This window comes from Camelus dromedarius, chromosome X (assembly GCF_036321535.1).
Source record: "Camelus dromedarius isolate mCamDro1 chromosome X, mCamDro1.pat, whole genome shotgun sequence".
NCBI lineage: Eukaryota > Metazoa > Chordata > Mammalia > Artiodactyla > Camelidae > Camelus > Camelus dromedarius.
Genome location: NC_087472.1, coordinates 92,277,726 through 92,295,144, shown reverse-complemented (window position 1 = coordinate 92,295,144; position 17,419 = coordinate 92,277,726). Strand labels below are relative to the sequence as shown.

Below are 17,419 nucleotides of genomic sequence, written 5' to 3'. Positions count from 1 at the left end.
TAACTCAAGAGGAAAAAAAATCAAGATGACAGTCTACAAAATAAGGAATACAAGTACTATTTAAGTATATGAAAAATAGTCAACATCACAAATAACAGAATTGCAATTTAAGACTAAAATAAAATACTGTAGTTTTACCTATTAGATTGTCATAGATGAAAGCACTTTGTAGCTTACTAGGTTAGTTGAAGGTGTGAGGAAACAAGCAGTCTCAAACATAGTTGTTGAGGTGTTAATTGGTCCAATTTCTATGGATAACAAAGAACCCGGTAATAAGATTTGCCCCCAGGATTGGCTTCAGGATGGCTGGAGCTCATAAATGGGAATTTTCCACCACTGGCATATACTCACTAATTTATTTATGTTTCAACTTTTTTTTTTTAAAGTTCAACATTTGCTCTGTTACTGTGTACACCACCAGCACACAACTGTGATCCATCAGTCCAGGCAGCAATATTTCATTCTGAATATCACTTGGGAACATAAAAGCACTTAAGAGGAAATGAATAGCAAGGACAAAAACCTTGGGAAATCCTGGCATTTAAGGGGACATGAGAGAATCAATCAAGGCACAAAAGGAAAACCAGGGAAATACCCTTTAATAAAAACTCAAAGTGAATGGACATAAATGAAATTAAATGTCATATTGTGCTCAAACCAGATGATGATTGAAAGCCAGGTTATTGATAACCCGTGTAACAACATTTTCTTAGATATACTGATGAGGAAACTGAGACCATAGTAGAGAAAAGGATGAGTCTCTGTTGAGAAAGTGAGGAGAGTAGTTTACACTACCACTGAAATATTTTTATTAGTGAAAGGAAAGAGTTAAGTCATAGGTAGACACAAAGGACACACCCCTGCACATGAACAAAGAATACCTCTGTGTAAAATCTCTCAATAATGCACTCATGGATTAGGCAAATATAACTTGCATAATTATATTAACAATAATGTTATTTTGGAATTTTGGGAAAGGATGTAAGCCATCATGTGAACTTTATTCGACAAATGAGAAACTAACATACCCAAAGCCACAATTCAAATTAATGACTTATTTATGTTTTGCGTTTTATATATTATAGACATAATAAGTGGTAAATAAAAACATCAGTAACTGCAAAGTCAAACTGTGCAGTGATGCTTTGTACAATTTGGATTCCAAATAAATCCATATTAGTAAAGAAAACCAGAAGCCAGAAGCAGTGTAATAGCTTTTGCAAATTAGCCACCAAAGTGGTCAATTACAATTGTATTTAATAGACTAGTAAACAGAAAGGTTTTGAGAGTGGAAATGATTACAATGCTGATGCATAAATTGTAGCTTTGAGAAAATACTCAAGGAAAAGATGTCTGGTTAATCATTATGATATTTTTCATGTGTATAAAGAATAATTTGGGAAAACCCTGTATCCCAATAAGACTGAATATAATATGGTTGAGTTCCTCCATTCCGTAAGAGTTCTCTCTCCTTTTTTTCACTTGTTATTATCATAATGGACTTTTAAGGAAGAAACAGATTTTGTAACTGGAAATCATGCATGCAATAGAGCCATTTTCAATTCTTTGTAACAGTTGTTTCCTGTGAGAACATGAGAAATAATCTTATAGAATTGACAGGAAAGTATTTTGACAGCTGACCGTTACAACATCTCTCGTGTAATTATTCCACCTCCCCTCTGGCTAGGGATAAGTGTTTTTCACATGATCCATGCTTCTGAAAATCCTGAATTTCAAAATGTCTGTTCTTTGTTGACATCTTCAAATATTTAACTATCCAGTTCTGGAATCCCCTTGATGATTCATCCATCTAAAACTGAGAAAAGAGGACAGAGCTAATAACAAGCCATCATTCATGGTGTTTTATTTATTTATTTTTCTCCCTCCTACTGCATGGAGGGATGCCTTCACATCAACTGCAGCTCTTTCTGGCAATAATACGAGACAAGTTTAACTGAATTTCAAATGTATAGGAGTTTACTCCCAGAAAGGATGTTCTATTCCTATTGAGCTTTTCTGTAAAAATGAAAAGTTGAATCTGGAGAACAGAATTAGAAGAAGGCTATATTTGCAGTAGGATAAGGAGATTAATATAAAGAGCTATGTGATTTATCTCTTTTATGAGGTGCTGCTGGAAAAGCGATTAAGCTTTTAAAAAGTGGTGACCTTGATATAAATTTCATAGTTAGCCAGTGGTGAAATATTATGAATAATGAAGAGTATATGGAACAACATCAGGCAAAAGTGAGAAGATTCCAGAAAGGCAGTGAGGTTGACAGTCTAAGGGGTTAAACCATCACTGCAGATAACAGTAATAGAAGCGAAACATATTCTGTGACATTTTGTCATTACAAAGTATGTTTATATCATGATGTTTCTTACTTCTGACAACAACTCTATGAGGTTCGTATCCTTACAATTTTATGATCAGGTAACTGAAGTTCAGGGAAGACAGGTTACTCTCTATGGTCACACAGCTTGTTAGTGGATTCGTCTGCTCTTGGAAACATCCTCTTTTTCTTGTATTCTTTGTCACATTTTGATAAAGATTAGACTCACTCATGTTTTGTTTTTAATACTTTGAATCATATGTCTAACATCACTCTATGGCATTTTGTTCTGACAGCAAAGTTAAGGTATTTTATTCCTCCATGCTTTGTTGACAAAAATCTGTAGTATAATTGTCACATTCTAACAGTGTTTATACTTGTAGAGAAATACAATTCATTAGACCATTTTCAGAAAAAAAGAAAATGGTCTATTTTTACCAAGTAATGTTATTAGATTTCTGGTATTTAAACCATTTGTTCTTTTACTGAATTGTGGATGATTCAGATTAATGACTCTTCTTTCTAGTCAGAAAAACCTAAAAATTATTTTTGACTGGAACTGATACTAAAATTGCCTTAAAAAGTACTGAAAAGAAACCAATTGTGAAATGTACATAAATCTTATAGAATAAAAAAGTCTCTTCTCAAGACAGTCCAATTCTGCCTTTAAGTTAAATTAACTCACAGTTCAATTCTTTTCTCCCTTTTTTGCTTTAGATATACGAACGAAAGGCTTTCATCATAGATAGGAAAATGCAAAAGCACCTTAATAAGTGTGCCATGTTTAAAGAGTATTATATATAATATTTGCCAATGTAGGAATACAATTTGTTTACCTCTTTTTTAACCACCTGGGAGACTTTGACGGATTTATGTACAATGTAGATTAAACACTCAGATATTTGCTTCCTAAACTATTTTATTGGCCAGGAGCTAGTCAGCTAAAGCAAATTCATTACAATCAGTTAAGTAGGGGTAATTTAATATGGGGAATGGGCTATAAATTTGTTAGAAGACCTGAAATGGCAGGACATAGGCAATCCAGGGGTTAGCAACAGCAGTAAGCCAAAACCACTCCTAGGTCTGGAGGGAAAAGAGATGAAGGAAGTGATGTTACCAGATCCAGAAGCTGAAACAACAGGTCCTCTCTTGGAAAAACCCACCTTAAAGTCAGTTGGCAGGAGGGCCTGGGACATGGAGGACATATTTTGGGAATAAAGTTAAACAAGACAGATAAGACTCCTTCTTTCATGGTACTTACACCATATGGAAGATAAAATATATACCTATATAAAGAAATAAAATCAAGAAAGTATCAATTAGTGGTAATTGATATGATAAATGTAAAACAGAGTGGTACACTAAAAGATTATAAGCCTTTATTGTTTCCATGGATTTTTTTGTATTAATTTGATTTTATTAAATATTGCATTGAAATCTTATTTACCTTAATTATTGAGTTTTTGTCATCCCCCCAATGGCATCATGCTGGTTCCATTGGGGTAAGACTAATGTTTCAAAGAATTTCTACCTGTTTTGCTTGAGCAACTAGGTGAATGGTGTGGCTATCAGTGAGATAAGGGAGACTAGGCAAGAGTGGATTTAAGGGTAAAAATAAAGATTTATTTGTGGGAAGTAACTTTTTCTATTTCAAATAAGTATGATAAATAAGCAACTAGATATATAAATCTAGAGTTCAGAGAGAGGTCACAGCTGGATATACAAACACAGGAGACAAAATGTAGAGTTGGTATTTAAAGTGAGAGGGTAAAATGAGCTTACATAGAGGTAGATTAAATGAGATAATGCATACAAGGATTTATGAATAGCTTTATTGAGATATAATTCACATACCATGAGAGTCAACCATGTAAAGTGTAAAATTTAATTTTTTTATTGTTGTAAAAGACATAGCATAAAATTTAATTGTACAATTTAGTGGCATTAATTACATTCACAGTGTTGCTCACTACTACCTATTTTCCAGAAATTTTTCATCATCCCAAACAGAAACTCTACCCATTAAACAATAACTCCCCATTCCTTCCTCTCCCCCAGCCAAGGGTAACTTCTACTTTTATCTCTATGAACTTGCTTATTATAGGTACATTATATAAACGGAGTCAGACAATATTTATCCTTTTGTGTCTCACTTATAATGTTTTCAAGCTTCGTCCATGTTGTAACATGTATCAAAATTTCATTCCTTTTAAAGTGTAAATAATATTCTATTGTATGTATTTACTGCATTTTGTTTATCCTTTCATCTTTTGGTGGACATTTGAGTTGTTGCCTTTGGCTCTTGTGAGTAACAGTATTATGAATATTGGTGTACAAGTATTTGTTTATGTACCTACTTTCAGTTCTTTTACATATATACATAGGAGTGGAATTGCTGGATTATATGGTAATTCTGTGTTTAACTTTTTGAGGAACTACCAAATGGGTTTTCCACAGCAGCTGCACCATTTTACATTCCCACCAGCAATGCACAATGGTTCCAGTTTCTTCATATCCTTGCCAGAACTTGTAGTTTTCCTTTTTTTTTTTTTTTAAATAATAGCTATCCTAATGGGTGCGAAGTAGTATTGTATAAAGATTTTTGCACAGTATTCTTTCTCCCATTTCCTCTCCATAGACTGTACATGCCATAAAACCAAGTACTTAGTTTATTCACTGCTTTATCCCCAGCTGGGCCAAGCACATAGCCTTTGCTCAGTAAATGTATATTGACTGAAGGAATAGATTATAAATGCTCAATAAGTGATATTTAATTCACTATTCTAATAAATGATAGTTAATATATTTATTCCTATATTATGTTGAGTGTCCCTTGCTGGGCTTGTTTGGTTTTGTTTTTGTGAAATGGCGTGCCTTTTCTGTGAAAGCTCTAAGAGGTGATATGCTGAGTTTATGTAGAATGAAACTACCTCAAGCCATAACAGGAGAAAAGGAGGAGAAAGACTTGAAAAATATGTTAGAAAGGGATGGAAAAGCAAGCAAGATCTCACATGTTACCTTCAAATTGGAGCACTCAGCTGGGGCTATGAACATATAAATTCAGGAAAGTGGCTGCCAATATCTTCTTCAGGGAGCATTTCTAGCTTCCATTTCTATTTCCAGCAAACCTTTCTTGCGTGAGGAATTGTTTTCCTGATAGATACGCTTTTCTGTCTTCTTTGTGTCTGCAGTTTGGGCCACATTCTAAATATGCTAAGTTCAAAGAGGTCACTCTTTACATGAAACTGTGATTTTGGTAAACATTATATTTTTAAATTTGCACCAGTCTCCAGAGTCCAGAGATATGCACCTCTGTGAATTTTATGGAATACATTCAGTTTTTGTCTTCTCCAAGTAATTAAGTGTATGATATAAATGTCCATTATAATTAAGGTTATTTATCATCTTCACAGTTGATTTTATTTATCACTTATATTTTTATTTTGAAGTCAAGGAAAGCAAAGCTGTTATTAGGAAATATTGACCTTCAAAGTAATACTGAATAAAGCATATGCCATTATTATATTCAAAAATATTTAGAGAAATATTAGTAGAAAAAAATCACTGATTATCATGGCTATTTGCTGACATAGTCCAGATTTGGTTTATATATAGTAGGGGAAAAAAAGTATGTTTTTAAATTTCAAAAAATTAATCTAACTCTGAAAGATCTATTTGTAAATGGGTAAAATTTCATTAAACTCTGGTAGTTCTCTGTCTTCTTTAAAGCTCAGTATACATTTTATTTTACTCTGTTGGAAGTTTCCTTGAATTTTTTGGTCATAAAATGAGGGTGGGGTGCAGGATTAGCCACGCGTCTAAATCCTATGTCACCTCTTTTCCGCAACAGCGCAGGAGTAAGATTTAATAGTACAGGAACTGTTACAGTCACTTTAGAAAACACTGCCTATGTGATGATACTGGGAGAGAAAAAGTGATTTGCAACTGCCCCAAATGTGGCTTACACATTTATCCTCCCTTTCCCTTAGCTTTTGAATCAAGAACGGCAACTACACTAAGAAGGTCTGTTGTGTGCAGGGTGGAAGGAGATAATCAGATGATTACAGGTAGCTGTTCAGTGCCAGGAAATCTTTACAGCTGTGCTGTAATTTTTGCCAGGCCTGGAAGAGACATTTGCTTGCCACATCCACTGTCAAGAAGTGTGTGCTATGTCAAATAAGAATACAAGGAAAGAAGGTAAAAACTAGTATGGTGGAGTATAGGAGAGGGTTATTTAGAGGAAATACGCAAAAATGAAATGTAATCAAAACTGTTTATCCATTAATATTTCATGCATTCATTCATTTAACAAATACTTACTGAGAGTGCCTTCGATGTGCCCGGCACTGTCCTAGACACTTCTGAAAATCATTAGGCTTCTTAAGCCCTTAGTTTCAATTTGCTGTCACTGACCACATTCCTATAATGAATTATTCTCCACGTGCCAGGAGAAACTGAGGTGTTCAGAAAGGGGGAAAGAGCTTAAGAGATATTTTCAAGTGCCTGATTCGTTAAGAAGTTAAGCATAGAATAACCATATGGTTCAACATTTTCACTCCTAGATAGGTACCCAGAATTATTGAAAGAAGAGACTCAAAGAAATTCTTGTACATGAATGTTCATAGCTGTATTATTTGCAATAGCCAAAATGTGAAAACAAATCCAAATGTCCGTCAGATTATGCGCAAATCAACTAAATGTGATATATCCATACAATGGGCTATTGTTTAGCCAAAAAAAGAAATGAAGTATAGATACATACTACAACATGGATGAATCTTGAACATGTTATGCTAAGTGAAAGAAAACAGATGCAAAAGTTCACATGTTGTATGATTCCTTTTATGTGAAGTATTCCAAATAAGCAAATCTATAAAGACAGAATGCAGATTGGTGGTTGTCAAGGGCTGTGGGGATGGGGAAATGGGGAGTGATTGCTCACAGGTATGGGTTTCCTTTTGGAATGATGAGACTGTCTTAGAATTAGATAAAGGTGAGGGCTGCACAACATAATGAATGTACAAAATTACAACTGTGCACTTTCAAATGGTTAATGGTTAATTTTGTATTATGTTACTTTTACCTCAGTTTAAAAAATACGCCTTTAAGAACTCAAACAGCATACAGCTAACTTTCTTATTTTACATTTTATGAGAAGGATACATATTAACAGAGGAGGCAGCAAAATAAATGAAAACAGGTAATTACAAATTGTGATAGTGATGAAGGAAATAAAGGATGAAATGGGTAACGATAGAGTAGGTCAGCCATAGACATTCCTGAATAAATTTGTGATTTATATGACCTTGAGCTCATGTCCTGAGCCTCAGCTTCCTTCAGTGACATGCTTTTCCCCTCTCTTTCTCCTTCTCTCCCTCTCCTCCGCTCTCCCTCTCTCCCTCTTTCTCTCTCCCTCAAGAAAAAGTCTGGAAGCAGACCTTGGGGTCTATAGTGGTGAAGTTTGAAGTGCTTGTACCCAAGAATAACTTGAGCAGAGAAATACTGGCCTAGAATTTCCCACACCAAGGCCTCCTTAAGTTTAATATTTCAGGAGTACTAGGCTAGAAAATTTTAAATGATAAAATTATAGAAGTCACTTTCCATCAAAAAAGAGGGAAATAATTATTTTGGATTTCTAGTTAGCAGAAGATTACGGATGAATTTGATCATAGATTAGATCATTTGATTATAGATCAATTTGCCAGTTAAATTTTTAAAAAAGAAGAATTTCAAACAAGAAGGCAATAAACTGGCATTTTTAGGCCTTATCAATTGCTCAGTTTTCTCACTCTAATCTTTACAAGGACTGATTTCAACCACAGTTAAATCAATACATCCTCCAGAGCTCTTCTGAAAAGAAAACCTAATCCAAACAAGTTTCACATTTAGTGTCAGTAGCTATAAGCATAGTGTGTATTAGAAAGATAAGATGTAACAGAGGAGCCCCACACATAGCTTCAGGCATCACCTTTAAGACTGATAGAAAAAAAATTTTAAAGATAGAAAAAATTGCAAGGCTTTAAGATTAGATATATACTATCAAAGTGCATTTAAGGCTTAACTGTGAAATGTTCCCTCCACAGTCTAACCCTGACATTTTTGATTCCCAACACTTTATTTTCACAATGAATCATTAAACACTACAGTCAAATTGATGGTTAAGGAGCCACCTTCCAGACAGTTGAGTTCTGCTCCCTTCTATAGTAACTGAACTTTCAGATCCGCCATCCCTCTATGCTACCTTTGAGTGTCCAAATGTTTGTGACACTTCAAAAATAATCTATGCTTTTATTTTTACAAAAATTATTTATAAAGATTATGACTTGAAAAAGGACCAGTGAATGTTAAACTGTATAGAACACAGAAATGTAGAACAACTTAATTCTCAAAAATCATTGATCTTGTCTTTCTCAGAACTTCATAAGATGGGGAAAGAATTCCAAGCATTATGGAAATATTATTTCCCCTAGATACCTGAAAATTAACATAATACACAGGTCAAGTGTTTAGTGACGCTACCATTAGAGGATATATTCAACAATCGTGTTACTGGTAATTCTGTGAGTGGAGAGACACTGAATCCTATGCATTAATGTGCATAGTGGGTATGATTACAGAATAATTGAAACTGTGCTACCCTTAGGTATGGCATAACATGGCTTTTATGCTGCTCAATCAGCTAATCAAGTAATATACAAAATTTCGCTTCTCACACATATTTTTCTTTCTTACCTCCTGACTGCACTCCCCAAATTTCGACTCCTCCATCTGTAGTTGTGCAATGTTGTCATCCTTTAAAAGATAAATTTAAAAATCTCTGGTAGCTCCCATGCATGCCAATTCAGAGCCTTTCTCTATCTCAAAATAGCACATTGCTAAGGAACCTGTGGAGAACTTCAGTGCGCTGTCTTGATTTCCAGAGACTGTACTTACAGAAGGCATTTTAATATTTTTTTCTGTCATGGATTTGCTTCTTGATTATATCCAAAAATATCTGTTAGTCCCTAGTACTTGCACTGGATTTAAGGTCAGATTTCTTTCTCTTTTATAAGGCAGAACCCTAAGCCAGTCCTTTCAGAAGCCAATCCTTTTACAAGAATCAGTATGTATGTAGAAAGTATATAGTAGAAAGAGCTGAAGAAACTGTGGTATTTCGTTAAGACCTGCTGCTTGCTTCCTTTCAGTCCTTAGAGAATTGGGGGAACTTTAAGGACCTACATTTTCAAAGAAATCCAAGATAGAGCATATTTTCCCTTTCTCCAGTAGACGTCTATTCTAGAATGTAAAATAATATAAATAATATTAAAAATAATATAGAATCAGGGGCTAAGAGTAGTTAACTTTCTTTCATTGTAAACAATGCGCTCTCTCTCGCGCTCTCTCTCTCTCTCTCTCTCTCTCTCTCTCTCTATATATATATATATATATATATATAGTTTATGTGTGCTAACCCAACACTACTTACCTCCAGTAGCATATAGAAGAGACCAATGAATTAGAAGTTAGGATATATGAATTCTAATTCCATCTCTGCCACCAATTAGATAGTAGAACTTTGACAAACCATTGACTTCTTCAGGCTTTGGGTCCCTTTGCTGTAACCTCAGGAAGTTGAAAGAAGTAAATCCATCCAAGTTGTTTGTACAATACATTTTGTGTATGTGGTGTGTACTGCAGAGTCACCTTTGGCCAGAGGAAACTAGACTTTAAAAAAAATCGTATTATTATTTCTTCACTGGAAAAAAAATGAGTATTGACTCTCAGGTAAGAGCAACTGTTTTCGCCATATACATACATATCCTTGCTCTCTAGCCATTTTATGAACATTGGAACTGGCAGTAATGATTTAACTTTTTGCCTAGATGACAACTCATCTGTTATAAACAGTAGAAGCTGAGTACATGTGTGCTGATAATTTTTATCATAAATCCTGGAGGAGCATTCTTAACCCATCTACCCCATTCTACCATGTTTTCCTGACTGCAGAGAGCCACAGCACCATGGCAGTCATGCCGCAAATTTGATGGTGGCGGATGGGACTCTTTACTTTGAGAGTGTGTCATTCTTCTCAGGGGGATCATATGTTTATTAACGGGTCATAAGTTGCTTGCTTCCTGTTAGCTTTTCTCGGTAAATAGGACTATAGTACTCAGTGGATGCTGCTTTATTTTTAGCTTTTTAAATCACCACCTGATGAACAGAAACAGTAAACAAGTATTAAAACATCAAAAGTAATTTGAAAATAGTGCTATCCTGGGGAGTCTGGAATTCCAGACATTACCAGACGGTTGTAAATCAGCAGTCACCACGCAAAGCTGGGGAATGAAAGACAAGAAAATAAGAACACCTAAGTGTGCTCATCTGAAGCCACTTTCTGAAAATGAGGGGTCAGTTGCATTTATAGAAGAGCAGGAGAGACTGCCTGAGATGATGAGTCCATATTTTTCTTCAACTTTCCTCATTCTTGTCCAGTCCAATCAGATATCCCAGATGATAAATATAAGGACCTATCTAGAGTCTTGTGCTTCACACTTACTAAGCACCAAAAACTGAAGCCATTGTCATGGTCATATTGTCTATTTAACCCACCTTCTAAACAAACACTGTTTAGCCTTACTGTAAAATGGAAAGTTAAAGGAAGTAGGGAAAAGGGACACAGTACTGATAATAAGCTCTAACATTTGGGGAGTACTCGCTAGAAGACTGACACTGTTCTGAGCTCTTTAAGTATTTTAACATGCTTGATTCCTGCAACAACCTATGAGGTCTTTAATGTTATTTTCTCCTTGTACAAATAAGGAAATGGAAGCCTAAGGAGTCAAGTAACTTTCCCTCATTTCAGAAGTAATGAGTGATTGGGCTGGTATCTGAATCTCTGTAGTTGGCCTTTAGAGATCTTACTCTTCTCTCAAGTGCCTGTAGAAAATAAGGCCTGATATTTGATACAAGGAGGGGTGGGAAAGCCGACAACAGTAATCAGTAGTTTGATGAGAAAGAAAACCGAAGACTCTTGAATTTAAAAGATTTATGTGGAAGGTTCAAAATTAGAATTCACCGATCTACGTCTGAGAAAAGTCTGTTCTTTAAGATTTCTAATGTGTTGTGCAAATACCAGTATTTTTCTAAAACCTGAATATTTTCTTAAGACCCATTTGAGTGTATCCTAAGGTAGTTAATAGCTTAACTTAATTATTTTTCCTGCAAAAAATTGTCTTGAAATGAGCCTGGGAAGAGCACACTCTAGTCTGTACTGGAGTGAAATAAATAAATAATGCACTAGCAATATTGCTGGCAGACCCAAAGAGGATTTTTTTTTCCCTCTTGAGTGTGAAGCTCAAGCTAAAATTTGCCAGTTTCTTTCCTTTCAAAGCTGTTTCTTTTTCAGTATTTTCCATGCTGAAAGTTGACTCTACCTTTCATATAATTCATCTGAGAAAAAAAATCTTTATCATCTTGTATGCCTCTCTCTTTCCTTTGCTTCTTCAGTGTCACAGTGATTCTATATCTTAAATGTATTTTGAATGTGATCCCTCCTTTCCAGCTCAGTGGGCATTGCCTTTGTTGGAGTTGCCATTTTTTCCCTGAATGAATGCAGTTGCTTTCTAATTTGTCTCACTGCTCTTAGTCCTCCTTTCAATCCAATCCAGTTTTCTCACTGCAATCAGAAAAATCTTCCCAAAATCCAAATGTCATCATTTCCCAGTGTGAAGTCCAAACTCTTTACAGTGGTTTTACATGACGTTCAGCCTGGCTCCTGCCCACCTCTCCAGTCTCAGTTCCTGCTATTCCTTGATAACTACTTTATAATCGAGCCACCCCAGATTATTTGCAATTCCTCAAACATGCCAAGTTGTTTAATGCCTTCAAGCCTTTGTGCATACTGTTCTCTGAAATAGCCTTTCTTAAAAACTGCAAAATTCTTACTCATTTTTTAAGATAACCAGGTATCAGAATTTATGAAGTCTGTTTGTTTCTTTCTTTGACACTACTGTGGTCAAACATACCCCTTTGTAGTACTTAGCACATTGAATTTCAGCTATTTACTTGTGAGTCACTTCTGGATTGTGAGGAACTGAGCACTTTCTTTTAAGACTTTTTTCAGGTTACTGTTTGACATTGTTTAATGGTTAATTACTTCACCTGTTAAGTATTTTAGATACACTTGCAGACTACCTATTATACGAAGCCAGAGAAATCTACATTCGATTGTTCTAAATTATAACTTGTGGAAATTTTCTTTCTTACTCAATATAAAGCTGAATAACTAACAGTAATGGAAAACTCTGTTTTTCTCCTCTCCTCTTAACTCTTCTCACACCAGATATGTGGGGTTTTTCCCGCACCAAGCAGTTCTTCAACACCAGCTGGATGTCTTACAATTCCATTCAGTTCTGACACTATGTACCTGGACTTAGCATCAGATCCCACAGGTTAAGGGCTGAATCCTACACAACCGCCCCTACTCCAACCTTCTGACACACACACAATTCACATACCAGTTGTAAGTCCAGGTTGTCACCTATGCTTCTGACTGACCAGCTGTAAACCAGAGATTCCCACGACCCCCTCCTCTGATTGTATCATTTGTTAGAATGGCTCATAGATCTCAGGAAAATAGTTTACTTACTGTTGATGATTTACAAAGGATATTTCAAAGGACACAAATGAACAGCCAGATGTAAGAAGTGTGCAAGGTCTGGGGGACAAGGCACAGAGCTTCCATGCTCTCACCAGATGCTCCACCCTCCCAGGACCTCCATGTATTCATTAATCCTGAAGCTAAGCAAGGCTTTTGGTTCAAGAGCTTTTATGGAGCTCAGTCTCCAATGTCTTCCCCTTTCCTGGAATTTCAGGGGGGTGGGGCTGAAAATTCTAACTCTCTGATCCCTTGGTCTTTCTGGTGACCAACCCCATTCTGAGACTATTTAGAAGCTCCACCCTAAGTTAACTCATTAGCATAAACTCAGGTATGATCAAAAGGGATCCCTTATGAATAATATACAAGAAATACCACTTAGGAGATTCTGAGAGTTTTAGGAGATCTCTTACCGGAACCTGGAAAAAAGACCAAATATATATTTTTATTATGTCATTACTAACCTAGCTATTTTCTGGCCATTCTAATCATGTCATATTAGCATTAAAAAAGCAAGAATCTAAATCAAGTTGCTGCTTAAACATCAAAGTATCTTGGCTGAATAAGGAGTAGGACTTGGGGGCTCTGGTCCATGTGCACCAATTCAGAGCAGAGAGGAACCAACATTACTGAGCACCTAGGTAAGGCCAAGCAAATTTTGATTTAGTATCACATTTAGTACTTAGACAAATGTCTCTGCTCACCACCTGAGAGGTTCAGAGGGATTAAATAAGTTGCCCTAAGTTGTAGAGATAGTGAGCAGTAAAACTCAAGTCTGGGACTTTGATGGCCATGTACATATGGAAGCCACTGGGCTCTTAAAAGAAGAGTTCTCTAGAAAACCTTGAATCTGATATTTTATTCTTCTCTTTATTCTTAATGCTTGCACAAAGCCTTTCACATTATTACTGTTCATTGAATGTCCGGAGACAAATTAGCAAAGAAAAATTGTACAATTTATAGGCAAACTTCCTTTGGTCCCACTCTTTCAAAGAGATTTCTAAACACGATTTCTCTTCTCATGTATTCCATTACAAACCCGATTAGGAACTAGCGGGGAGTAAAATGAGATGCTAATCCAATGAATTGATTCTGTAGAATTTGTCTATCAGGATGGTGTTGTCCTTACATAATGTATTACTATGTTTATCCTGTCTCACAACCTGGACTGCAGATCCCAAATGAATATAGATCTGTAAAGATAGTAACTTAGCACTACTTTTATCCAAGAGTGTTTTCTACCCAGACTCATTGAAAATCTCTTCTCTTATCAAGACAACCAGTAAGTATTGTGTAAATTGAGCCATCCTTCCATTATGCTTAATAGGTCAGTTACATTTTTCTACTTCTCTGTTGAGTTTAACAATTTTAGCACAATTATACCCAGGCTTGACTTCTTTTTCTTGACTTAAGTTTTCCTTTATTACTTTTATTTTCTAGATACAAAAATCTCTATTAAACATATTTTCAAACAAAACCTGAATATAATATAAAGCTTTTCTTCCCTAGCATATGAAAAATATACAAATGGTTTAACAGAACCAAGTGTGGTTTAGCTGGATGGCAAGATAGAGCCCTGTGGAATAAGCCATGATAACATAACATGATTTAATCAATAGAGTTTTTGTCCTGCTCTCCCTCTCTCTCTCTTTTTCTCCCTCTTTTTGAGTGAAGTAAAGACACTGCCTTGGCAGCACTTGCTTTTTGTTCACACCAGGCCACCATATTTATTCTGCTTTGTTACAGAAACTCCACTTACTGTATGAAAGTATCCATCTCACTGACAGTGGGTGAAAATGACACTGGACTCTGCTACAATTCCAAGATGAAGTACTTTGATAAAGCTGAACTTAGCAAAAGCAAGGAAATTTCATGCCGTGACATAGAAGATTTTTTACTACCAACCAGGGAACCTGAAATCCTATGGTATAAGGTATGGACTATGAATGATTTTGTTGCTTATAAATAGATTAATATGTATCTTATTCTAGGACAAGTTTGATTAAAACATTTAAATGAGTGTGATATAGTTCACTTCTGCCTTCCTAAAATACAGCAAGTTGTGCTGGTCATTATAAGTTTTTAAACCAGTAGCTTTGATAAATGCTAGTTAATATTTGTATTGTTAGTCCACTTTAATAAGCTGTTGCGTTAATGTTTGTTTCTAGTTTATGCAGATAATTCTTTCAAGTCTATTAAAATCTGTGGTGATATTTTCAGGAACTAAAATATATTAAGCATTCATTTCAAAACTCTTTATATAAGCAGTCCAAAATGTCCCCAGTCAAGTAGAGAATGGATTGACTAGCTTCTGTGATAAAATGGTACACTAGTTTTATTGAAATATTCTGTTTGATGGAAGTAGCTTTGTGCATATTCTAATCTGTTTCATATAAAAGCATACATGTTTTTTAAAATCTGATGAAAATTTATAACATTATAAAATAGTGTTAGATTAACTTCTAAAAACCAAAAGAAACTTTAGGCTTAAGCGGAATTATCAAACACTGTTCTTCCTGTCACATCAATGACTTTCACTGAATTTCAAGATTTGAACATATTCTTCAACTTATTTATATCAAAAGATATTTTTGTTATTGAATGTACTCAGGAAAATGCAATATAGATGCTATGAACATTTGCCGGGAATATTTTATCCTTGCTTTGAAGATTCCTATTGTAAACTTTGCTTTGTCCAATTCACTGGCAGTGGGAATTTAGGAAGCTGGACCTCTTAATAGCTAGATCCACAAATATCAGTATACAGAGTGTGACCCTCATGAGTGACTGATAGCTTATGAATTCAAAACTTGTCAGAAATGAAACACGAAAGAAATCTTTAACAATTTTAAGGGATTTTTCCAGTATTAGCAGTGCCCTTTTCTAAATGACTTAATTTTGATTCTTGCTGTCAACAATGGAGTATTCCGAACATCCAGGGAACTGTTGAAATGTTTTTTACTTTTCCCTTGGATTTCTATCTTTGACAGTGTTAAATAGCCCTTAAATATTAGTCCTACTGTTTTTGTTCCTGTGCAGATGAATTTTATCTTTTACTGTTTTTAATTGTATGAGTATTTCTTACCCTGATTCTGTGGTTTGCCTGCTTTCCACAGGCAGCCTCTAAGCAAGCCCTGATGATCTCCTCTAAGGGAAGAGGTATTAGGGAAGTTTGACCCAAGGTCTTGAAGAACAAATATTTTTTACTAGTACTCATAAGTGTACATTCAGCTTCTAGATACAGTTTCTTGACTGTTTGCTAGTAAGTTGATCTTAAGAGTCATGCACTTTTTCTCACTTTTTACAAATAATATCTCAAAATTTGCTGAAATACTAGAGACCACACACACATACACAGATACACACACACACCTGCAGAGTCATACACTCAATTTTCTTAAATGGCTGACCTAATATTGGTCCTTTAGTCATGTTTCCACTGTCACCCCAGTCATTGTGACCTTCATATATAAAGACCATAATTAGTGAAGTGATGAGTGGAGATGCAGTATATATGGAATTTAAAAGTTTTTTTTAACTATTTAGAATATTTTTCCATAGTCAAGGGAATATATATTCCATACATTCATCACATAATTTATGCAACCAACATAAGGATGTTAAATATATATTTTGTTCTGCTATAACCAGATAACTGTCCCCTAATTGTACACAGGCATTGAGACACATACTCAAAATAACTATCTGCATAAATTTGATTTGGCAATAAATTTCTTAAAAATATAATATTATCTCTGAATAGTGTTAAAGGGTTTAAAGCTATTTTATTCTCATTCCATTGATTTCAAATCTGGCTAGAGGAAATGGACTTCTTCTTGGCAAAAACAGAAACCTCCTGAGCCAACATCATTATAATCCAAAGTTTAAATCAGAGACCACAATTTGATACACCTATCAATAATGAAAATCAGTATTTGTAAGACTATAAACACATTGCCTATAAATGGTAGCCGTTTCTTTCATGGATTGTAGAATATATATGTTATGAAGAGATTGAATTATTTCTAAATGCAACATTAAAAGATTTAAAGTGTTGAATTAAAGTATTTTCCTTTATAGGTTTAATTTTTCTACTTTCCACAAAAAATCATTTTATATTTTATGCTATCAATATCAATGTGGTTAATTTCATGATCATCAAATGTAGAGCATTTGCTTCTAAAAATGATATCCAGAGTAATCTTACCCAATGTTCCTTTTCTTATATTTAGTAAATCAATACATATCTGATTTAGAGTCACTAACCTTAGAATTTAATAAAGTGACTCTTGCTGAAAGTACTTTTTTCAAATTGAGGTAGTTGATTTCCTGGAGATGTGGAGAAGGTTTGAAAATCTTTAGTATTAATTCCAGACACTTTAGCCCTTTTAAAACATATCCTTATAAGCTTTTAGTTTAGTAATTTAAAATATTACTTTATTTTTAAGTTACT

General features: G+C 34.8%; 1 protein-coding gene across 2 annotated transcripts in view; it reads left to right on the top strand.

Annotated features, from left to right (window-relative positions):
- The window catches only part of IL1RAPL1 (interleukin 1 receptor accessory protein like 1), a 1,149,826-nt gene that overhangs the window by 670,179 nt on the left and 462,228 nt on the right, over positions 1-17,419 (top strand). For both annotated transcript variants that reach the window (XM_031445619.2, XM_064483316.1), the window contains one exon: positions 14,713-14,899. In XM_031445619.2, the coding sequence (XP_031301479.1) occupies positions 14,713-14,899 (187 nt within the window). The remainder of the gene's footprint in view (positions 1-14,712; positions 14,900-17,419) is intronic.